The sequence below is a fragment of the Stenella coeruleoalba genome (assembly GCF_951394435.1).
Source record: "Stenella coeruleoalba genome assembly, chromosome: 8".
Taxonomy (NCBI): domain Eukaryota; kingdom Metazoa; phylum Chordata; class Mammalia; order Artiodactyla; family Delphinidae; genus Stenella; species Stenella coeruleoalba.
In genome coordinates, this window is record NC_137154.1 from 50,301,337 (window position 1) to 50,324,873 (window position 23,537).

Consider the following 23,537-nt stretch of genomic DNA (forward strand, 5'->3'; position numbering starts at 1 on the left):
GAAGCCCTCCTCCTCATCCAGAGCTGAGTGATCACACCGTTGATCATCCCAAACTGGGCCCCAGTGAAGAGGGAAACGGGGCACCATTGATAATCACAACAGACAACAGGCAAACCAAGGCCTGTGTGGTCTCCTATCCAGAGCCCAACACTAAGGCCTGATGCTCCAGACAGCCTCTTCATCTGTTACCTCACCATTTCCCAAACTGTGTTCTGTGGAATACCTGGGAGATATCAATAGGGCTTCACAAAAACAAAAAGAAACTAAAAATTCCACACTGAAATGATTTTGAGAAACTCTTGAGTTAACCCAAGATTAATATGTATTGGTAAGAATATTGCGTGTCATGTCTCCCAAGCCCACTTGACCATGGAATCCTTCTGCAAAGAGCATCTCATGGAAGAAACATATTTTGAGAAATACTGTCCTAGGCAAATGGAATTGTTCCCAGAGTTTGTCTTATCTCTGTCCTAGTGTTTAGTATTAAGATATGAACATAAGGGCTTCCCTGGTGGCGCAGTGGTTGAGAGTCCGCCTGCCGATGCAGGGGACACAGGTTCGTGCCCCGGTCCGGAAAGATCCCACATGCGGCGGAGGGGCTGGGCCCGTGAGCCATGGCCGCTGAGCCTGCGCGTCCGGAGCCTGTGCTCCGCAACGGGAGAGGCCACAACAGTGAGAGGCCCGCGTACCACAAAAAAAAAAAAAAAAAAAAAAAGATATGAACATCAGGATGGAGACAGGCTTATACCCAGCTGGGTGCCATTTTGCACCAGGATGCTTTTGGTTGCAAGTGACAGATATCAGTAGATATTGTAGTTTATCACTCTCATAGCAACAACTCCTGAGCTAAGCACTTCCAGCCCAGCCATCTCCTCAAGGTCCCAGGTGTTTTCTATTTCTTCTCCCTGCCATCTTCAGCATGTCGTTTATTTCTTCTTGTGGTCACGGGATGACTACAGCAACTCCAAGCATAGCATATAGAAACAAAGACATCCAGCAAAGAGGGCGTGTCCTCCCACATATGCCTTTACCATTTATTCTTAGCAAAGAGAAAGTTTTCCAGATGCCCCATCTCTCTCTCCCTCCCTCCCTCTCTCTCTCTCTCTCTCTCTCTCTCTCTCTCTCTCACACACACACACACACACACACACACACACAGAGAGACACCTGTAGAAGTCTCCTGCTCAGGTCTCAGTGGCTAAGCAGGGTGACCAACCAACCCAGTCTGCCCAGGACTGACGTGTTTCCTGGGAATCAGCACTACTAGTGCTGAAACCAGGACATTCCTGGGCAACGTGAATGAGTTCATAACTGGGTAGGAATGGACCCTATGACTGCCTAAATCAGTCATTGGATAGGGGAGTGGACTTACTATGATTGGTTTAGACTAATCAGGATTTACACCCTGAGACAAGAGAGGGAGCCAGCTTTCCTGAATGCAGAATGATGAGCACTCAAATAAAACCTACTTCCTTACAGTGAGGAAGAGGGGAAAGGCTGTTGGGGAGACAATCAGCAGGGCTGCCTTTTCTCTGAAATGAGATACAGCAATAATTCTCTCCTCATGATGCTGTGGTAAGGATTAGATATTGAACAGAATGACACATGACAGTGCCTTACATAGAGAACCAATAATAGCATCTTTTTATTAAGCACTTACTGTGTGCCAAGCACTGTGCTAAAGGCATTACATGTGTTGTCACCATACCCACACAACATTCTAGGAGATACGGATGTATTGATAAATCCCATTTTACAGAGGTTCCTGAGACACAAAGAGTTTAAGTGACTTGCCTAAGGTCATACAACTAGAAAGCTGTAGAGCCAGGCCTCAAAGCCAAGTCTGTCTAATACCATAATGACCATCTTAATCTCTCTACCCCACCTCCTCGCAGAATTGTGCACCAAATGTTAATTCCCTTCCCTTTAATCTCCAGCACCTGGCACAGGGCCCAGCATATAGCAAGCACATTTGTTTTTGATTGATTGATTGATTTTTGGCTGAGTTGGGTCTTTGTTGCTGTGTGCAGGCTTTCTCTAGTTGCAGTGAGCAGGGGCTACTCTACGTTGCGGTGCACAGGCTTCTCATTGCGGTGGCTTCTCTTGATGCAGAGCACAGGCTCTAGGCGCGTGGGCTTCAGTAGTTGTAGCACGCAGGCTTCAGTAGCTGTGGCTCATGGGCTCTAGAGCGCAGGCTCAGTAGTTGTGGCACATGGGCTTTTTTGCTCCAGCGTGTGAGATCTTCCCGGACCAGGGCTCAAACCCATGTCTCCTGCATTGGCAGGCGGATTCTGAACCACTGCGCCACCAGGGAAGCCCAGCAATTGCTCATTAAATAACTTTTGAATGAGTAGATGGTAACAGCTGACACCCCTCAACCATCGGGTTTAACACAGGACTTTTGCCTGAATTTAGGATTTTCTCCTTCAAATCTGATCCTCTTTCAGGGATCCTTCTCCCAGCAAATGGCACCACCATATATCTGTTTGCACAGCCAGAAAGTAGGGTAACCATCAACCCATCTCTCTCCCTCCCACACATCATATCCAACCCATCGCCAAGGCTGTCTCTCAAATCTGTGCATTTCTTTCCATCTTCCGTGACCGTGACCCGTGTTACTACCACATTCTCACCTGAACCACTGCAAGAGCTCCCTCACTGTTCTGTCCACAGCACTGAAGCCATCCTAAGGGCTCTTACCTGTGCTGCAGCCAGAGTGGGTGTCTCCATTTCTGACCAGGTAGCGTGCCTACTGAAAACCCTTAATGTTAATTCCTTTGGGGATAAAGCCCAAACTCTCTAACACAGCCTGGCCTCTGCCTGCCTCCTGCGCCTCTTCTTACACACGATCCCCTCCCCCTCTCATACTCTCCCAGCCATACCCTCCACTGACCTTGCTGAAGTCCCTTCTTCTTGTTGTGCTTCCTCCAGCCACCGGCCCTCTCCACACAAGCTGTTCCCTCCCCTCTTTGCCTAGTTAACTCTTACCACCTGATGTCTTAGCCCGGCCTCCCTTCCTTTTGTTAAGACTCCGCTGACCACCATGACCAGGTCAAATCCCCTTGTCAAAGGCTCTTGTAGCAACATCTACTTTTCCCTAATGGCCCAGCTGGCATTGTTACTGTTCTACATTTGCTTGTGAGTTTGTTATGTTACCTCCTCAGGTCCTTGGACTCTTTAATCAATAGAAATTGATAAGAAGCCAGATGAGGGATGCAAGCAAGGCTTTACTGGGACTCGTGCTGAGGCACAAGGGAATGAAAATAAGTAACAGGTGCCCTTGCTCGCTCCCGAGGAGGGAGGGCTGGTCCCTTACATGGGTGAGGGTAGCGGCGGATGAGTGGGTCAGGCCAGAGGGGTGGCTTAGGTGGTCTGCCCACCCCCTTGGTGTGCTGTGTGCAGGGACCACGCGCAGTCCCGAGCCTTTGCTCCTGGCGCCTCCCAACCGGCAGTTGGTTTGTGGCCTTTTTGTAGCCTGTTGGTTCTAATTGCCTCAACTGCGCATGCGTGTAGTTACTTTTAGTCTTTATGTTTTCTTTGTATTCTGTTGCTCGAAGAGACGTTTATCCAGGTGCAAGCACTTCAGTAAAGGGTCTCAGGCCCCAGCCTATCCCAGTTTGATTGTATATCCCTCTACAAGCTTGTTGGCCTGTTTCGTTGATCTCTCTGCAGCCTTTCCAATGCCCAGCCAGGGACGGCACATAGTATGTTTTCAACAAATGTGTGTTTAATTAATTAACTAGTTGATGAATCAATAAATTAATGTTTCACCCAGGTTACTGTGAGCTCCCTCGGGGCAGGGACCTGCCTTAAATTTTCTGCACCAACACCACCCCCCAGCAGGCAGCACATGACTGGGCCTGGGGAAGTGTGTACTGACCACTCTGAGTGACGGTGGCCACATGGTTGATGGGGATGGGAGTGTCTGTCAGAAACAACCTGGAAGGGAGTGAGGCAAGCAGGACAGGAAAGGGGAAAGAACTGAGGACAGATGTGGTCTAAGGGGACCCTAGCCTCAGCCCGGTGGGGAAGGAGGTTCTGGAGCATAAATCGTGGATTGTATTGCAGAGCTGTCCCATTTTGAGGCAAGACGGCTAGGCTTTTGTGTGTATGTCCCAGATGGTCTTCAGTGATTAGGTGTCCTGCCAGCTGGCCCCAAGACACCAAAGCTTGAAAATGATGATCAGTTATGTCCCCTCCTCCCTCCAATCCATCTGTGCCCTGTGAGCTGAAGTACCCTGCCCCCTGCCTCACCCACTGTGTTGTTTCCTTGGGCTGCTGTAACAAAATACCGCAAACTGGGAGGCTTCGAACAAAAGAAATGTATTCTCTCGGGGCTCTGGAGCATAGAAGTCTGAAATCACAGGGTTGGCAGGACCGTGCTCTCTCCGAAGGCTCTAGGGGAGGATCTTCCTTGACCCTCTCCTAGCTTCTGTGGTTGCTGGCAATCCTTGGCGCTGCTTGGCTATGGCCGCATCGCTCCAATCTCTGCCTCTGTTTTCATGCGGCCATTTTCCTGTGTGTCTCTATGTCCAGATTTCCTTCTTCTCATAAGGACCTCAACTTAACGACATCTGCAAAGACCCTATCTCTAAATAAGGTCATATTCACAGGTACCGAGGGATGGGATGGGACTTGAATATATCTTTTTTAAAAATATTTATTTATTTTTCTTTCTTTCTTTCTTTGGCTGCATTGGGTCTTAGTTGCGGCACGCGGGATCTCTGTTGAGGCACGTGGGATCTTTCTTTGTGGCAGCCGGGCTTCTCTCTAGGTGTGGCACAGGCTCCGGAGTGCGTGGTCTCTGTAGTTTGCAGCACGCAGGCTTAGTTGCTCTGCGGCATGTGGGATCTTAGTTCCCCGATCAGGGATTGAACCTGTGTCCCCTGCATTGGAAGGCAGATTCTTTACCACTGGACCACCAGGAAAGTCCAGGGCCTTTAATATATCTTTTGGGGGACACAATCAATACACTAACCCAGAATGCCACAGTTACCTCTTTCAAACTCTTGAACCTGCCCTTTCTGTATCTGAGACTGAAGCTTTCTTCCTGGGACCACTCCCCTGACCCCTCAGCTTTTGCCAAAAATGAAGCAATGCTCCTCATTCCCAGAAATGCACCCTGATAGAGCCCTGCAATTCCACAGCTGGCAGCTTTGACAGTGGCCAAAGGCTCTTCTGCCTTTTCTCATTTAATCCTCACAACAGCCTCAAGAAGATTTACCATTCTTCCCATTTTATAGACGAGGAAATTGAGACTCAGGGAAGGTAAGCGCCTCACACACAGTCTCACAGCAGGGAACTGGCAGAGCAGAGACTTGATCCAGGTCTGCCTGATGGCAGACACCACATCCTTCACCACCGCACTCTACCGCCTAGCTTCTTCCCTTGGTGGTACATCTGCCAGCCGCCAAGAGGATCCAGGTAAACCCATCCAGCAACTTAGAAGAGTGTCATGAGAAAACTGCTAAGAGATAAGAAAGAACACAGAATTGGGGGCCTGGGTTTGGTTGTTAAGAGGACCTAGGGATAAGGAGTCACAGGTCACATGAAGAGATGAAAACAAGATGTAGTTTGGGGTGACATTTCTTTAGGGAGGAATTTTCCATTGGTGATAGTTTTAAATTCATTTGATGATTGATATAATATAAATTCAGTTATTTTTCTCTGTCCTACTTTTATAGGCCTACTCCTGGTGAATATCCTTTCATATCCTGAAGCCTGCCGGTGTTCTGGAAGCCAGTTTGTTGTTTTTGTTTGTTTGTTTGTTTTTGCGGTACGCGGGCCTCTCACTGTTGTGGCCTCTCCCGTTGCGGAGCACAGGCTCTGGACGCGCAGGCTCAGCGGCCATGGCTCACGGGCCCAGCCGCTCCGCGGCATGTGGGATCTTCCCGGACCGGGGCAGAAACCCATGTCCCCTGCATCGGCAGGCGGACTCTCAACCACTGCGCCACCAGGGAAGCCCAGGGAGCTCACATTTTATTGGGGAAGATGGACAATCACAACTAATGAGATCAGTGCTTCAAGAGAACTGTCAGTTGAGGTTCTTGGCTGTCTACACCATAATCCATACAGGTTTAAGCAGAAGGAGAAGAGAATCAGGCTCAGTGCTACACAGTTAAAGGTCAGGGCCAAAGCAGTCAGCCAAAACACCCATCCACACCAGGGGAATTTTCTAGTGGAAATATCACCACCCTGCCACCTGTTGCTTGGCACCTATGTGAGGTGATGGCTGTTAAAAACTCCTCCACGGATGCCCCTAGAACACCCAGACACCCCCATCACAGATGCTTTCCAGGTGATCTTATCTATCTGCATGCAGACATCAGTGCCCATCATTTCCTTCCACTTCCATGTCTTATCAGGAACACCTTGTGAATTACCTGGTGGTCCAGTGGTTAGGACCCTGTGCTTTCACTGCCGAGGGCCCAGGTTCAATCCATGCTCAGGGAACTAAGATCCCACAAGCCACACAGAGTGGCCAAAAAAAAGAGAGAAAGGAACACCTTCTACGTGGAACCCAGGTTACACGTGAAACCCACGTGGAATGTGGGAAATGTTACTTTCGTTTTCCAGCTTCTATAACACAGGAAAGCAATCCAGAAGGGACTGGGCAACTGGATGTTTGTATCTGAAATTCAGAAAAGATATACAGACCAGTGAGCTGGGACAGATCACAGAGGGTTCCCCCAGGTGCAAAGATTGGTGAGAATGGTGACTCAGACCAGGTACAAGGGTGCTTCCACTTTGGTTCACCACTGAAACAGCAAATGAGCTGACAGTGATAGAGCTAGAAGTGTGACGGTTGCTCCCTGATGCCTTCCTACCTCCACATACAGGTGCACTTTAAGCCTAATGGTCAAAGGAAAGAGTAAGAAACCTGCCAGGGCAGGGGAACCCTGTCTGCCCGTTGGCCCTTCTTTATTCCGTTGGGCTAGAACTCAGCACTCAGGGATCTACTTACTATCATGAAGGGAATTCCCTTTGATGATAAATCCAGACTTCTATTCTGACATATAGAAGTTCTAAACAATTAAATACTGAACTGTTCTGCATTAAAATGTGTTGACTAAGAGGTAAAATTTAGAGAGACAGAGAGAAAGTACTTTTTCCTTCTTATCAGCCACCCAACAAAGTGGAAAGTCTTGATTCCAGGTAGGGATGTCTGGTCAGGGACAGATCCTCAGTTATAGATCAGGAGCTAAAGAGAGAGACCACCACTGGTGACCCTTCTCTCCTAAGGAGAGGTGTGAATTTGAACCCCAAGGATGAGAACCTAGTGGTTGATTACAAATATTTTCCCCACCTCTGCATCATTATTTCTTTCTTGTTATCCCAGGATTTCAGTAAAATTTTGTAGGATATTCTTAGCATGCATTGAATTATGAGAAATGACTTATCTACACTTGATGAGTAGAGGGAATTGAGAAGAGGGAAAATCATCACAGATTCAAGACACATTATGATTCTAAAGCAGGCTAAATACAAAGAAAACCATATCTAAGCATATAGCAATAAAACTGCTGAAAACCACAAAGATAATATCTTAAAAGCAGCCAGAGAAAGAGATGCATTACTTTTGAAGTCACAGTAATAAGACTGATAGCTGACTTCTCATCAGAAACAATGAAAGTCAAAAAGAGAATAGAATGTTATCTTAACAAAGTGCTACAAGAAAATACTTCCCTAACCTAGAATTCAATAGCTGCAAAAACATCCTTCAAGAATAAAGGAAAAACAAAGACATTTTCAAACTAACAAAAACCAGGGTAATTCATCATCAGCAGACCTGCTATAAAAGGAATACTGAAAAAATGTTCATAGATAAAAAGGAATGGTCCTAGATGGAAGCTAGAAGATATGCATCAACAATAGAAGTAAAGATATTCATACAATGAAATACACAAAATATATACATATACAAGAATAGTCATATGGTCATTGTTTCTAGTAGCTAAAACATTAATATCCAAATGTCTGTCAACATTCCTACATGGTGTACTATACTGCAATGAAAGTTACAAATAGACTTACACTCCCATCAAAGATGGAGTAATAAAGACCAAATTTACCCTCCTACCTGAAATAACAACAACAAAATGACAAAATGTAGGAAATAAAGGTTTTCGAGGCATTGGTTATCAGGCAATGTTTGGGATCTTAAGAGGCAGAGAACACATGTAAACCCTACCATTGCCCACACTGCCTGGAGAGAGTTTCCAGGCCACCATGCAGGCAGGATGAACCAGATGAAGCCTGGAATGCCCCCTGTGTTGAGGAGATGGAGCTGTGAGTCTGAAGAGGCTAGTTGGCTAGAGTTTACAGGGCAGAGTGCCAGAGATGAAAGAGCTGCAGAGAGAGAATTCTGGAGATTTTCAGAGGGTCTCCCTCATTGTTCAGCTGAGTTTTGATCAATGCATGCATTGGAGTCCTGACTCTGCCACTTTCTGTCAATCAACACGCCTGTTTTGAGCACCTACTATGTGCCAAACACTGAGGAGGGATGTGGGAAACCAGAGCTGAGGCAGACCTGTTCCCGCCCTTATCAGGCTCCCAGTCTAACTGAGGAGAGAAATCACATGCACCCAGCAGGCACACACCACCCGAGGAGTCTAAGCTGAGAGCCAGAGGAATGGTTCAGGGCAGATGTGAAGAGAAAAGAGGGTCCACTGTTCTAACCCACACCATCCCCTCCCTGACCCTGATCCCAGCACTGGATGGATATGGGGACATAGTGATGTGGGAGACATAGACCAGCTCCCCAGGTCTAGCCTGCAGTGTGAGTTCTAGGTGGGACCTGAGGAAGCAAAGACTGCCATCCCTGGGAAAGGGGGAGAACCTTGGGCCAGGAAGTGGGAGCTGGTGCCCCTCCTTGCTCTGCCTCTAGATCTTTGTGCAGACTTTCCGGGTCTCAGTTTCCTCATCTGACTCTGGGGAGGCTAAGCTCCTTTTACTCTGAAGGAGGTTCCCACCAGCTGAGCTTCTGGGCCTCAGTTTCTCTTGACCACAAAGGGGACAATAATCCCTGTCCATCCTTGGGAGAGCCTCCCAGTCAAGGGATTGTTCTTTTCCTCCAGCTACTGCCAAGAGGAGATGAAGAAGCCCCAGGAGTTTGTGCAGAAGTGAGGGGACAGGCAATGATTGACTGTCCAAGGCAACAGGGGTGAGGCAAGTGCTTTCTGCTGACCCAGCATCTCGCTTATATCTCTCCCCAACTCCCCCCACCCCATTGCACCCCAGACTATTCCATGCTTCCTGCTTCCCGCTCAGTCCTATGGTTTCTCCAGGGATGATTTAGGAATGGAGAGTGGCAGCCATCTTGTCAGGAAGTTGCAACACCTCCGTTCTCACATCTACCCTGCCAATCTTCAGACTCGGTGTACTTCACGTCCTGTACGGACCCATCCTATTCTGCCCTCAGAGAACAATGTGGCTGTGCCGTCTCTAAGCAGATTTCACTCACACAAACTCCCTGGAACATGGTGGCCTCCCAGCACACCCTCCTGTACCCTGAAGGCCTCGCCTTCCAGAGAACTCATCACCCCAGTGAGAGAGTGGACAGGAGTGAGGTTAGCCCCCATCACACCCCTCCCCTTCACATGCCCTTCTCAGACCTCCAGAGAGGTCAGGACAGCAAGGGTTGGGCGCCACCTGCTGGCCACGAGCTGCACTACAGACCACTATCCTCTTCACCCCTTTTCTCGTGCCCCACCCTCTCTGACAACTCAGGCTGATCCCAGACCCTTCTCTGGGGCCCCAACCAACTTGCTCACCACCCCTACCCACCACAGTCCTACGGAGGCAGGTGGTGACCCTGCCCTCCTGAATCTCCTTCCTCCATCTCGGAGAAAGAGCCCTTGGAGACGAGTCAGGCTCACACCAAACCTTGGCCGATTACTTAACCTCCTGAACCTCAAGCTTCTTGGCTACAGAATGAGACTAATAGTATCTACGCCACAGAATCGTGAGGTTTCTGCCCTGCAAACCAGTTCATCTGTACCGGTTTGCAGGGCAGAAATAGAGACACAGATGTAAAGAACAAACGTATGGACACCAAGGGGGGGAATGTGGCGGGGGTGGGGGTGGGGGTGGGATGAATTGGGAGATTGGGATTGACATGTATACACTAATATGTATAAAAAGGATGACTAATAAGAACCTGCTGTATAAAAAAATTAATTAAATTAAAAAAAATAAAAGAATCGTGAGGTTTCATGTAAAATGAAACCATTAAGTTGGGAGGGCAGGGCAGCCACTAGAAGCCCTGGGGCTAAGCCTTGGGTTCTCTAACCTGGTGAGGGCTGCCCGTGGTTCTGCAGATGCATGGCCCTCCTCCCATCTGTCCTCCCACCCCCTCCTCCCGCCCCCTCCCCTGGCAGCCCCAAACAGCTGCCCCGCCCATCTTCCCAGGGAGCTCACCTCCTGCTAGAGGCTCCACCCAACACCCAGTTGCCGGTGAAGGTGGTGCTGAAAAGCTGCCCAGGGCTGCTCACGAGCCGGTTCGTTTCCCAGCTCATTCTCCAGGGCACTTGCCAGTCCGCCCTCTGCCCTCACCCCCATCCAATTGGTCGAATGTGTCTTGAATGCCTCCTCCCTCGCCTCGCCCAGGGCACGGAGCATCGCCCTAGAATGATCCCTGCCCAACCTCTCCCGCCCAGTCCTTGCTCTGTCCTCCTGCTGGAGCTTCTAAAATGCTTGTCTGAGCCACTCCCCACTGAAAACCTTTCCCTGGCTCCCCGCTGCCCACAAAATCAAGCCGAACTCCACAGCCTGGCATTCATGGCCCTCCCTGATCTGGCCTTGGCTCCCCCTCCAAGTCTCCATTCCCTGTGTGCCAGCCACTCCACTCCCCTTCTCCGTGCATTTGTAGGAGCAGGTCCTTCTCCCAGGGGTGCCCAACCCCCTTTGCCCGCAGGAAAATGCCTGCTCATCTTCCAAACCTTGCTGTTCTTCTCAGGCCCCTGCCTGGGACCATAGGTATCATGGCCTGTGTCTCCCCCACCGGGCTGTTAGACCCTCCAGACCAGGGACAAGGATGAATTTAGCTCTGGGCCTCAGCGTAGGGTCCCGAGTGCATGAGGAAATAGTTGTGAGTTGTTCAATTTGGTGGCAAGGAGGGAGGGCCTCGAATGGGATTAAATGTCCTCAAGGAACTGCTGGGCTGGAGACAGCAGATGCAAGGGAGGGGAAGTAAGGCCCAGGGGTGGGTACCCAGGATGTGCTTCCACTTTGTCCAAAGGCTTGTGGAAGAGGACACACACACACACACACACACACACATTCAGGGTTGGGGGTCACAGGTAGAGGAGCACCTATGTCAGCCCGCACCGACGCTGGCTTCAGCTGGGCACCATTAGAATAGTCCTCCCGTGTCAGCTTTGGGCCAGGAACTGATTCATCCCCACCTGGGGGCCCACTGGTCAGCCTGGGTCCTGTGCTGTGAGAGGGCAGACAGACTGGGGGAGCCCAAAACAGGGGCTGGGCAGGGGAGGGGCCTGGACCCCATGGCCCCAAGGGGAGGCTAGAGCCCTGGGACCATTCAGCCCAGAGGAGCAGATTCCAAAGCATGACAGACTGTGGGGCAGAAGAAGCAGACAGGCTCTGTGGTCCCAAAGGCACGGCTGGCACCCTGGGGCCATTGTGGGTGGTCTCAAGATGATCCTGTCTCTCTCCTCCCAGCCCTCCCTCTCCTAGGAAAGGAGAGCCCAGTGCTCAGTCCCTTAACATGCCAACCTTTACTGATCTGGGAGAGATGAACAGGGATAGAAGATGGGAGGGGTATAGGCAAGTGGGGAGTGGGGTATGGAGACTGTGCCAGTCAGAGCCTCCTCATGGTCCCCAATCTGGGACCTGCCCCTCTCTGTCTGTGCAGAAGCAAACACTCTCACAGCCAGGAGAGCAGGGAACCCACCCCGCAGACACAACCCAGCGCTGTATCTGAGGTAGAGTCAGACTCAAGGTTACCCCTCTGGCTGGATTTACAGGGACACAGACAGGCATCCCCGGGGCTCGGAGGGGGTTCAGAGGCCCAGGCCTCGGCTGTATGGGCACTCATGACTAAGGAAGGCCAGCAGACAGAGGGTCTAGGAGAAGCACCAGGTCACCTCCTCTAGGCAGCCTCCTTGATTGCTTCAGCCCCTCAATTCTCGCTTTCCAGTCCACAATCGCTGCCCCATGCTCAGGCCTCTGTATCTGCCATCCACACCTAAGTCCCTACTATCTGTCACAGGACTGGTCCGGGGATACCCCAGCAGGTCTAGGACTCCCCCAGAAGAGGGGCTAGGCAGCAGGGGTGGGACCTCCAGTAGCCTGAGAGTTCTAAAAGGCATTTGCCTCCCCCAGGGCTGTTTCCCCGCCCCCGCCTCCAACCCCACATACAAAGTCTGCAAACAGCCCTGTGGGGGAGGGTTGGTAGAAAGAAATAGATTTATTCTCATGTACAAAGCCGTCAGCCCACAGGACCATATACAACAGTTGCACAGAGTCCTAGAAAAACGCATCTCTCTAAAGGCAGCTCAGAATAGGTAAGGCAGGTGGCCCCCTCCCCCCAGCCCACAACACTGTACTGAACAAAACAGAGAAAGGAGGAACCTGCAGCCGGGATGACCCCAGAGGCCCAGCCCTATTGGGTCTCCCTAGCCCCGGGGCACAGGTGGATATGGCCTTGAAGAGGAGACAAGCCCTACCAGGGCTGAGGCCAGGTTCCCCTCTGGCTGCAGGAATGCAGGAGGGGCTCGGGCTAAGGGAGTGCACTCAGGAGGCCACTGAGGGACTCAGTGTCGGCTCTCTGCCCCAGGGGTCCAGGGACACTCCATGGCCTCTCCTGGGACTCCACAGAGCTATGGGGACTTTGATCTAAAAGGGGTCTTAGAGAATGGATTGTCTCACCCTCCTGTTTCATCCAGATAGGGGAAGGGACTTGCCCAGGGACAGCCAGGATGAAGCACTGCTGACCCATGATGGGCCTGCCTCCCAGCCCAGGGATCCTTCCTGCCCACTGTTCTTATCCTGCTTTCTTCCTGAGCCCCCTCTCCCAGAGCACTGAGCTGCCCCCCTGGCAGCTTCCTTATGGGACCCCTTCATCTCCCCAGGTCCCAGTCTCCACTATAAGTACAGTGGCAGTCCTCAGGGCCACCTGTGGCCCCATCGCTATTTCTAGTCCTCCAGCCAAGCTGATGACTGTCTCTAAGACCCACACTCTGCCCACTCAGATGTCTCACCTTCTTGCGTGAGGATCCTGGGGGGCAGGGGGTGTCCTCAGAGGAAAAGGGCACAGATCTGGTGGGGCAGAAATGGGGCCCAGGAGAAACCATCCAGGCTGCCTCGGAAGAGTGGCCTGAGGGGGGGCACTTGCCAAGGTGTGGTCAGAGATGCAGAGCAGGGCGCACTGTTCATTGTCATCCCTGTGCTCTCAGAGGACAAATAAAGTCCTGGTGAGGCTGGAAGTCTTCCATTATACAGACGAGAAAGCTGAGGCCGTGGAAGGTCGGCCTTGCCCGGGGTCACATGGGAAGTCCTGGTCTAGAATCCAGGACCCGTGGCTCTGGTCCCAGGGCATGTGGCCAGGCCAGTGGAGAGTTGTGGGAGGAGGCCTGGGTGAAGAGGAGTCCCAGGAGGGACTCACTCAGCATCGAGGCTGCAACAGCCATTGATGGGGGCCCCAGCACCATCCAGGTCAGGCACCTCGTACTCCTCGTCCAGGAAGTCCAGCGAGTTGTTGCTTGGGAGGCCGCGGATGGTGAACTTGTGCGACACTTTGGTCCAGTGCTCGCGATTAGAGGCCACACGTTCATACAGCTCTGCTGCTTTGGGGAACAGGTCCTGCAGCAGCCTGGGGATGTGAAGGCGCAGGGTAAGAGGTCAGACTGTGAGCAGCAAGAAAGATTAGGCTGGACCACAGGTAAAACTTCCACAAGAGTATGAGGCATAGGACGGGAAGCACAAGGAGAACATGGCGGTCTCTTTCCATAAGGGACCAAGGATGAAGTGAATGGCCCATTTAGGGGCAAAGCAGGAGAGGTTGTGCCCAGAGGCAGGGAGTGGATGAGCTGGAGCAGAGCCAGGCCAGCCCACCACTTGTGTCTGCTGTGACAGCCACAGCCAGCCCCATCCCACCCACCCTGCTGTCCCTGGCTGGGGTCCCTAGCAGGCCCCACGAGATCGCTCACTTGTAGATGGGCATTGCGATGTGCTCCATGAAGCTGATCTGCAGCTCGGGGATGTAGGCCTTCTCACGGTCCATCATCTCCATCGGCCTGTTGCCCATGGCCTTCTCCTGCAGGCATCAAGTCGTCAGGCCTGGCCCTCTCCTTCCTCCATAAGCACCCGGATCAGGCTAACCCAGCCCTCCCGGGGCCCAGGCTAGGAACCCTCCCCCAACCTGGATACCCTGCTGTCACTCCCCACATACCAAGTCTCCTTGGGAAAAGAACTCTTTGTAGATCAGCTCCTGAAAGGTCAACACTCTCATTACCTCCTGTGAGTGGGGTCCATCCACCCACGCTCCTCCACAGCCCATTCCCAAGGGGGCAAACTGAGGCACTGTGACCTCAGGACCTGCCCTCACCATGTCCGGCCTGGCAGGGGGATGGGCCCCAGATGGGAAGGAGTGGCTGGGTTCTGGCCCACCTTCCACCAGCCACTGATTTGCTATGAGTGACCCCCCCAGTGAGTCCATGTCCCTCCCTGCATCTCCCCACCTGTCGTCCTGAGGGGGTCCAGGTTCCTGTCTCCCCCACAGGCTGAGCTCAGCACAGGGAGGGTGTTCAGGCTGCGGGAGCCACACAGAGCCAGGCAGGGAGTACAGCCTGCGCCTTCCCAGGCTGGGGCAGCACTTACTGCAATCTTCCTCGTTGTCTTCCAGCCCTTGGTCTGGTCCGAGAGGTCACAGGAGGTCATAAGGAGGCAGAGAAGGAGGCTGTGATGCTGCTTGTTGGTTCGGTCATAGCCCACTGTTGGGGAGAGAACGGGGTCAAGGAGAGGGCCCCAGCATCCTGGTACCCTCTCTCGGAGGGCAAGGCCCCAGGGCCCACCCCAAAGTGGTCCAGGGAATTCAGCACCCTGGATGGGAGCCAGGGATGTAGGGCTGGGTCTGCCTGCTGGGTTGATGCCAGAAGGGGTGGATCTAAACCCCTGGGGATGCTCTCCAGGCGAATCCCCCTCTTGGTGGTCCCTCCCCATCCCTGAGGCCTGGGCTAAAGGCAGGCACCTTCGGCCATCTTTTGGAGATCCTTGAAGATGCGGAGGTGGTGGGCCAGGTCTGTGGCCAAGATGATGTCCCGCATCAGGTCCAGCATGCGCTGATAGTCCTGGGCCAGGGCCAGGGGTGCGGGAGGGTGTCAAGGCCTCTGGCCAGACACCCCACCCTCGCCCCCAGACCTCAGGAACCTCCACCCCTTGGCTTCACTCCTTCTCCCGTCTCAGGCCAGCTCCCAGCTCCCACTTCCTCACCCCCAGCCCCACCCCCGGCCTCATCACCTTCCGGGAGAAGTGGTCAAAGATGTTGCAACCGTGGGTGTTGAGGATAGCGATGGCCTGAGCGAAGTGGTGCCTCTGGGGGGAGAGGAGTGATGGGGGTCCAGCTGGGGTGGGGGGCTTCCCTCCTCACTGACCCCAAGAGTGGGAGCAGGCCCGGCCCAGCCCCGGCCCCCAAGGTGAGCTGAGCAGGCAGAACTGGGGAGTCGGGGGTGCGGGGCCCGTTCCCTTTCTGGACTCTGTTTCAACCCTCTCTGTGACCCTGGGCAAGTCCCTGGCCACCTCTGAGCCTTGGATTCCTCAGCTGTCACATGGAGGGACACAACAAGGTAAGCTCTGAGGGCCTCTCAAGCTGGAACGATTCCGAAATGATCCCTCGGAGTCCTGGACACTAATTCATGCAGCCAGCATTTGTGTGCTGACAAGGAAGGGCGGTGACAAGGCGAGGGCAAGGACCCTGTCTCCTGATGCTGAAGGGCTATCACTCAGGGGAGGGGCACGTAAGCCCAGGGCATGGAGGGCAGAAGCAGGGCTGCCACCATGCCTCCCAGGAGGAAGCGAGCCCCTCGTCTCTGGGGGTGTGCAAGCGGGAGCAGCTCTGGAGGGGGCCTGCGGGGTCCGCGTGAGGCAAGGCGAGCTTGGAAGTCTGACTCCCACTCTGTGCCAAGCCCTCTGCCAGGTGCAGGGAACTCAGAGATGTCCCCGATTCTGTCCCTGCCCCCAGGAGCTCCCATCGCGGGCGTGCAGACCCACCCACATCAGTCTAAGGCAAAGCTGAGTATGATGGCAGTGAAGCCCGTGCCCGGCTGGGCGGGGAGGGGGTTTCATAGGGTGTCCCCAGACATGCAGAGAGAAACATGTTAAATGCAAGTCCTCCCTCGGCAAACCTGGGCTCAGGCGGAACCTGCTGCCTGATTCATACCCCCAGCCGCACCTGCACGCCTCCAAGCCCATCGGGGAACAAGAGCCAGGCGTGCCCTGGGGGTGGCTGCAGCTCTCATAGCCTATCTGAGGAGCAGGGCTTGGGAGGGGGACGAGCTGGGCCACAGTCTAACTTAGTAAGTCACTGGCTTTAAGGGGACAGTGGAAACGGGGGTATTGGGCAGAATGGTGGTACCTCCATGACAGAACCTTCTGAGCTGTAGAGCGCGGCCAGCACAGATTTCTGGAAAAGCCCGAGAAAAGTCCATCACTCCTCACATCCAGAGGCAAGTGCTGCCACATTGGGTTCAGAACTGCCCTGCGCCTCCCGCCATCTCCCAAAGCCTGGGAGAGCCTCCTCCCATCTCTAAACTGGCTCCTGGTCTCACCAACTCCCGCCTCTCCCCAGGCTGGAGTGGGGAGACTCCCAGACACCTCGGGGAGGGTGCCCACTGTGACGAGGGCAGGGTCTCACCGAGGCCACCTGGAAGGAGTTGTTCGTGCCTCTGTGGTCCAGGTCGTGACACATGCAGGAAATAAACAAGGCAAAGATCTCCATGTCCCTGGTTGGGAGGAGACACAGGAAAAGGTCAGCCACTGCTGCCTCCCCACACTTTCAAAGGAGGGCCAGCTGGATGAGACGTCCAGGATAAGGGGAATAGCTCAGTGGTTGAGTATTTGACTGCAGATGTCCAGGAACCGCCTGGACAGGAGCTCAGGACACCTGGGTCCCCTTCTTGGAAAGGGGCCTCGTACCTTTCTAACTGGGCTGTTAAGAGGGTCCCGTGAGGCAGTGTGTGTAAAGCCTGCCACACAGGAGGTGCCACCCTGTCCCAGGGAAGGGGACCCCACCAGCTACCAGATGGGGGGAAGTGCAGTCACTCACTCGAGGTAGTTGGCGAGCTCCAGGTTCTTGTAGAGCAGGTAGCAGAAGTGGGAGACAGAAAAGGCGTGCATCCAGTTGTGGTAGGGTGGATCCCGGTAGCCCTTCTTCACCATCAAACAGAACCTGGGGGAGGGGAGAGGGCAGCACAGGGGCCTCAGGCTCTCCTCCTCCAGGAAACCCTCCAGGCTCTGCCCTGCCCCATTCCTTTCCTATCCTGTGGTCCCAGTGTCTGTGAACTGCTTCTCACTCACAGATCCCCCCCACCCTCACAAGAGTGGGCCTCCCCTAGGCATCCTCAGACAGTCCTTCCCAGAGCGCAGGGGGCAATGGATGTGAGAGTAGAGTTAGGAGGGAGGCAGAGATGGGGCTGCCTGCACGGAGGGGAGGGCTGGGGACACACACCGGGCCAGCGTCGGGCAGTCAATTTTGTAGTTATTGATGAAATTCATGTCCTGCAGCATGCTGAGGATGGCCTGGAGAGAGTGGAAAGGCGGGATCAGAGGATCGTCAGTTTCAAGATGGGCCACCCCACCCCCAGCCTTGGCCCTTCTTGGAGCCTCCAACATTTCGGAGTCTTGGAACTTTAGATCTAAACTAGAGAACTATAAAACGGTAGAGCCAAGCACTCTCGGAGCCATGAACTTAGAAATATGACATCTAAGAACTCTTGGAACCAAGTTCACACAAAATCTTAGAAAAACAGGGAGGGAGGTGCCAATCCTGAGGCCATCGTTGGTTCCAGTCCAGCCCCTGGCCCCGGAAAGGCCCTGTGGCCCGTGCCGGCAGCCCGCATGCCCCCTCCATCTCTGAGGAGACTCTATAGCCTTCTTTGATGACTCTGTCTTGCCAGGAAGTTCCTATGCACATCTAACTTCAATCTCCGGCTGTACACTCTCCACCTCCACATTCCAGTGGGACAGGCCAGCTCACCATGGAGGTGTCATCCTCGGGCAGAGAGCGAGGAGTGTAGGTGAAACAGGCAAAATTGGAGTCAATGGCAGCCACAGGCTGGATCCCATCATGGAGAAGTTTGGTGTATTCATCATCAGAGACCTAGAGGGAACCAGCCGGGGTATTAGAAGATGGCCTCCACCCAATCCAATGTCTTCAACCTCAACTTCCCACAGTGGCGGGGACCTCCCACTCAGAATGCACACCAGTCGGGCCATCCACTCCATGGGTTATCACTGGGCAGGAGAACACCACCGTCCCCTCACCATCCTTCAGCCCACCTACTATGCCTCCTTTCCAGTGACCACCCTCATCTGTAACAGCCTGTCCTTGTCAAAGACAGAGAACACCTCTTCATGGCAGCATAGGTAGCCTTTCATGGACAATAAATGAAAGATTCCTTCTTTTGGGAGGACCATCCCAGAGTCTAACCTCAATCCTTCCTGCTACAGCTTTGACCGTAGCCACAAAGTCTGTGACACTTTGGTTTAGACACAGATGAGAGGAATGTTCAAACGAACAATGACCACCACATACTCTGAAGTAAAGCCTGGGACAGCTTTTCTAACACAAGGTCTGGGAATGGGACTGCCCAGGACTGCAGGGCCACTGTATTTAAGGGATCTGTCAGAAGGGCCCTGGGTGGGCTTCCCAGCCTTCAGTAATTCCCAGGATGGGAATTATCCCTGGACATTGGGAACACCTGGCTGAACCAATTCTTCCCTGGGCTAAGTAGTGCTGCCAGCCTTGGGGCTGAACCAGAAACTGCTTTGAAGGCCAGCTGCCCCGAAGAAGAGCAGCAGAGCAAAAGGCGAGGCATTGCTCTGCGTCTATCTTCCTTTTTTTTTTTTTTTTTCTTGCGGTACACGGGCCTCTCACTGTTGTGGCCTCTCCCGTTGTGGAGCACAGGCTCCGGACGCGCAGGCTCAGCGGCCATGGCTCACGGGCCCAGCCGCTCCGCGGCATGTGGGATCTTCCCGGACTGGGGCACGAACCCGTGTCCCCTGCATCGGCAGGCGGACTCTCAACCACTGCGCCACCAGGGGAGCCCTGGGTCTATCTTCTTATATTCAAGAGAGGATGATAAGAAAGCCCAGCCTGTCTTGGGCGCCTGAGGATTTGGGGAGGCAGGGGAGGAAAACGTGGGCTACAGGGGACCCTGGGGCCCTGAAAAGGAGGGCAGAAGCTCCATGCAGGGCTCACCTTCATGTGGTACATCATCATCTCGTTGGCCAGGTGGCTGCGATACTGGGCCTCATTCACTTTCTTGTATAGGAGGGACTGGGGGGAGAGAGGGAAAGATGGGGCTCAGGCAAGGTGGCTGTGAAATCTCAGAATGTCCAGGACTGGGACAAAGGGATCAGATAGAACCCCTGCCCCCTTCCTGTCCCATGCTGGGCCCAGTCTGAGCCTTCAAGCTCCAGCCCAGAGCAGGGGGCCCCTCCAACTTTCATCCAGACCTCCCCTTGCCCCTCCTTCCCAGTGCCTCTTAGCACTTGAGCTGGCACTTGGCACACTCTCCTGAGCTTGCCCCAGGCTTCAGTGACGGAACCTGAGGCCCACAACAGAGAGACAGAAGCAAGGAAGGGGGACAGCGTTGGGGGCCTAGGGGTTGGATTCCTGGGCCAGAGCTGCCAGCTCTGGACAATGAGACCCAACATATCCCAAAAAGAATAACCAGGAGCTTGGGTTGAGGTTGCTTCCAGAGAACGGAGGGAAATAAAACAGACCTCCCATAGTCCTGGGAGGCTAACTGTACAGGACAGGAAGTAGTATCTCTGATTTTCTGATGGGAAACTGAAGCCAGAGGTGACCAGTAGGTACTGAAGATTGCAGAGCAACCCAGCAGCAGGGCTCTGAGCCCCAGGGCAGGGCACGGACCCGTCTGGACAGAGCAAGGAGAGCCAATGTGGAGAGAACAGAGGGTCCTGCACGCCCCTGTCCTCCTCACATGTGCGATGCTGATGCCACAGTAGATGGAGAAGGCTGTCGCCAGATCCTCGTCAAACTTGCTGAACCATGGTCCATTGATCTTATTTACCAGCTCGGCCACACCGATGACCTCTGGGGACCAAAGAAGGGCTAGGATGAACCAGTGGATGTGTCCGACGGAGATCTGCCCTCCCAGGGTGTCCTCAAGGGACATCACGTATTTGGGAAAACCCATCCCTTCGGCTTAGGGACACTAGGGTGGTGGAGAAGGCTTGTGGAACGTCCGCTCGGCTCCGCCCCATCCTGCTCAGGCCCCGCCCCGCCCCTCCTCCCGGAGCCGCCAGGACCACGCACCCTTGTTCTCGTTCTTGATGGGAAAGCAGAGAATGTTGCGCGTCCGGAAGCCGGTGCTGTCGTCCACACCGCGGTAGAAAAGTGGGTGTGCGTACGCGTCCGGGATGTTCAGAATCTGGCCCGTGGTCGCCACGTGGCCCGCGATGCCCTGGTCGGCCGGGATGCGGATCTCATAGCTCTGCCGGGCCAGGGATGGCGTAGAGAGGAAGTTGGTGGCCGGTCACAGAGCGGACCATCAACCATCGGGCCTGCTCCACAGCGCCCACTGCGTACTCCCGGCCCCCAGGACCACGGCCACACCCTCCCTCCTCAAGGCCCTGCCTCACCTCATCATCCACCACGCCCCCATCGAACACCTTGGCCACCAGCTCGTTCTGATCCAGCAGGAACACAGAGCATCTGTGGAGAGATGGCTTTGGTCCACAGAGCCCTGACACTCCTCTCCCGCCACCCCTCTCCTGCCACCCCTCAAATCTCACGACTAGAGGCAAAGCCTGGATTTTGAGGCCTGGAGAGAGAGACTCTCCTCAGAGCTGGCTGACTCCAGACATCAGTCCGGATCGATGATTTTTTTTTTTTTTTTTTTTTTTGTGGCACCTACTCTGTACCAGGCACTGTGTTAGGAGCTGAGGACCCATGGCCAGCAAAGTAAGCCCCACCCCTGCTGTCACTTGCTGTCACAGTCTAGTGAGAGTCACAGGCATGAAATAAAGAATCACAGAAAACGTGAAGGGGTCCCACAAGAAGACAATGGAGGGGAAAAAAAGAGCGGAGGAAAGAAGAGGTCGTTACTGAGGCCCAAGGCCTCTCTCGCCCCACCCCGGGGTGGATTCACTCACATCTCAGCATTGCTGAGGTTTCTGGCCTCTGTGATGATCTCCTGGAGCAGCACAGAGACGTCATCTGTGGGAGCAAGAAGCATGGGGAACAGTGGTGAGACCAGGCCGGAGTGCTGAGAGGCCAAGCCCTCCCACCTCCCCTCCTCAAATTGCCACCCCCCAACTCCCACCCCACAGCCAGGTATGAAGGAGGGCAGTGCACTCACCCAGGTGAGTGAAGAGGTTCTTTGCCACTTGGAGAAGAGCCTGGAATGGAGAAAATGGAAATCACAGGGAATCAGGTTGCAGGGGGTCACCCTCTCCAGCCCCCTGCCTCCATCAGCTCCAGGGTCTTCTCATTCCTCCCCTAGGGCTCTCTGGACAGACTGGAGACTGGCAGAGTCTAATTATATCATTTGGCTACTAAGTGAAGGAGTGGGAGGAATAGCCCCAGTGAGGGTGCACAGACATCCTGAGTCTGAGGTGCGCATGCACCTCCAGCTCTAGCCCCCCAGCTGTTGCGGTGATGTCCAATCTGAACACTAGAGGGCGATCGCATACAGTGCCTGCAGCCAGAGGTGCCGTCTTGAAGAGCTACTGTCCTCCCTCTCTTTTTTTTTTTTTTTTTTGGCGGTACGCGGGCCTCTCACTGTTGTGGCCTCTCCCGTTGCGGAGCACAGGCTCCGGACGCGCAGGCTCAGCGGCCATGGCTCACGGGCCCAGCCGCTCCGCGGCATGTGGGATCCTCCCGGACCAGGGCACGAACCCGTGTCCCCTGCATCGGCAGGCGGACTCTCAACCACTGCGCCACCAGGGGAGCCCTGTCCTCCCTCTTTAAGAGGCCGCCAGAGCCTAGGTAGTCTCCCTGCCACCAGCCCCCAAAGACATGGGCTTTTCCCTTGTGGCTGACTCTCTGGAGCTGAGAGCTGGGCGACGTGGTCTCCGAGAGAGGCGCCACTCACCTGGCACTCACACTTGAGCTTCTGCTCCTTCTGGAAAGCCAGGGTGCTGGTGAGGACCGTGCTGGTGTAGTGAAAGCAGTGCTGGATCACACGCTCATCCTGGTCTGTGAATCTGGCAGGGTGGGGTGGCGGGGGTCACCGGAGAGGGACAGACCACAGACTGCTTACCCCATTCTGCCTTACTTCCGTTCCTCCAGGAAGCCCACTTGGAAATCCACCAGCAAACTCACTCTCCTCTGCTGGGGCTGCTTACCGCACAGGTGGCTTGGGCCAGCTTCCCCCTCAGACTGGGGGCTCCTGAGCGGGGTGGGGGAGTTCTAATCCTCCTCTGACCAAAATGTGTTTTCTTCCTCAGACTATTGCTTCTCGAAGCCAGAGCCATGTCTCCCTCCTCTGACTTTAGACTTACCCAGACTGAGGTTGAGTCTCCTCCCTCAGACTGGGGCTGGGTGTTCTGCTCTTCTCCAGGGGCCCCTCCAGCCTCAGGGAGGGGCGGTGGCACTGCCCTGTCTTTTCCAGCTCCTGTCACTGTCCTACCCTCCTCCCTGCACTTTGCAGGCCCCGATTTGGTGCCTCCACAAGTCCTATGGTGCTGTGGGCAGGGCAGTGCCCATCAGATTCATGGAGCTGGCTCACAACGGACAAGATCAGCCCCAAATCCTGAGGAGGTCATTCAGTGGGGTCACCAGATGATTTGTCACCAGGGAGCTTGGTGGGACTGGATGGACCAAGCTGGAGGCAGGACCTGGGCTGGGGACGTGGGTAAGCCTCTCCGGATGGGGATCATGGAGAGATGCAGCATTCCTCAGAGATTCTGACCATTTCTCAGCCCCCAGATTTCCCTGCCTAGTCCCTTCCCCATTTGGGGGCTGCCTTCAGTGCTCCTCTCTGCCGGGGTATCCTCCACGCGTGCTCGCCGTCCAGTGATTAGGATCCAGACCCCAGGCCCCACCACCCTGTGTCTGTCTGCCCACCTTCCTTCTCGTGGCATTTGAGCCCTCTCCATCCAGTCCCACCCACCTCTCTCCCCTCTTCTATGGGCGTCTCTCAGCTTCAGCCACAGTAAGATCCTCATCGTTCTGAGAAAACCTCAGGCTCTTTCACACCTTCATGCTTTTTCCCACACTGTTCGCTCTGCCTAGAATACCTTTCCCACCCTCCTCCCTCTACGCCCTAAAAATAAACATCAAGCCTTGAAGCCAGGGACCATGACTGTATCATCCCCTAATACAGAGCCTG

At 54.1% G+C, this 23,537-nt stretch overlaps 1 protein-coding gene across 2 annotated transcripts in view; it reads right to left on the reverse strand.

Moving 5' to 3' along the window:
* Positions 1-12,293: 12,293 nt before the first annotated feature.
* PDE2A (phosphodiesterase 2A) overlaps positions 12,294-23,537 on the reverse strand; it is a 65,086-nt gene continuing 53,842 nt past the window's right edge. For both annotated transcript variants that reach the window (XM_079930142.1, XM_079930143.1), the window contains 18 exons: positions 22,299-22,410; positions 21,564-21,603; positions 21,358-21,421; positions 20,845-20,917; positions 20,519-20,696; positions 20,184-20,296; positions 19,436-19,513; positions 18,212-18,334; positions 17,684-17,754; positions 17,282-17,404; positions 16,871-16,958; positions 16,592-16,639; positions 15,478-15,552; positions 15,209-15,308; positions 14,839-14,951; positions 14,411-14,449; positions 14,169-14,275; positions 12,294-13,831 (listed from right to left, as the gene is read on the reverse strand). In XM_079930142.1, the coding sequence (XP_079786268.1) occupies positions 13,621-13,831; positions 14,169-14,275; positions 14,411-14,449; positions 14,839-14,951; positions 15,209-15,308; positions 15,478-15,552; positions 16,592-16,639; positions 16,871-16,958; positions 17,282-17,404; positions 17,684-17,754; positions 18,212-18,334; positions 19,436-19,513; positions 20,184-20,296; positions 20,519-20,696; positions 20,845-20,917; positions 21,358-21,421; positions 21,564-21,603; positions 22,299-22,410 (1,756 nt within the window). In that variant the 3' untranslated portion in view covers positions 12,294-13,620. The remainder of the gene's footprint in view (positions 13,832-14,168; positions 14,276-14,410; positions 14,450-14,838; positions 14,952-15,208; positions 15,309-15,477; positions 15,553-16,591; positions 16,640-16,870; positions 16,959-17,281; positions 17,405-17,683; positions 17,755-18,211; positions 18,335-19,435; positions 19,514-20,183; positions 20,297-20,518; positions 20,697-20,844; positions 20,918-21,357; positions 21,422-21,563; positions 21,604-22,298; positions 22,411-23,537) is intronic.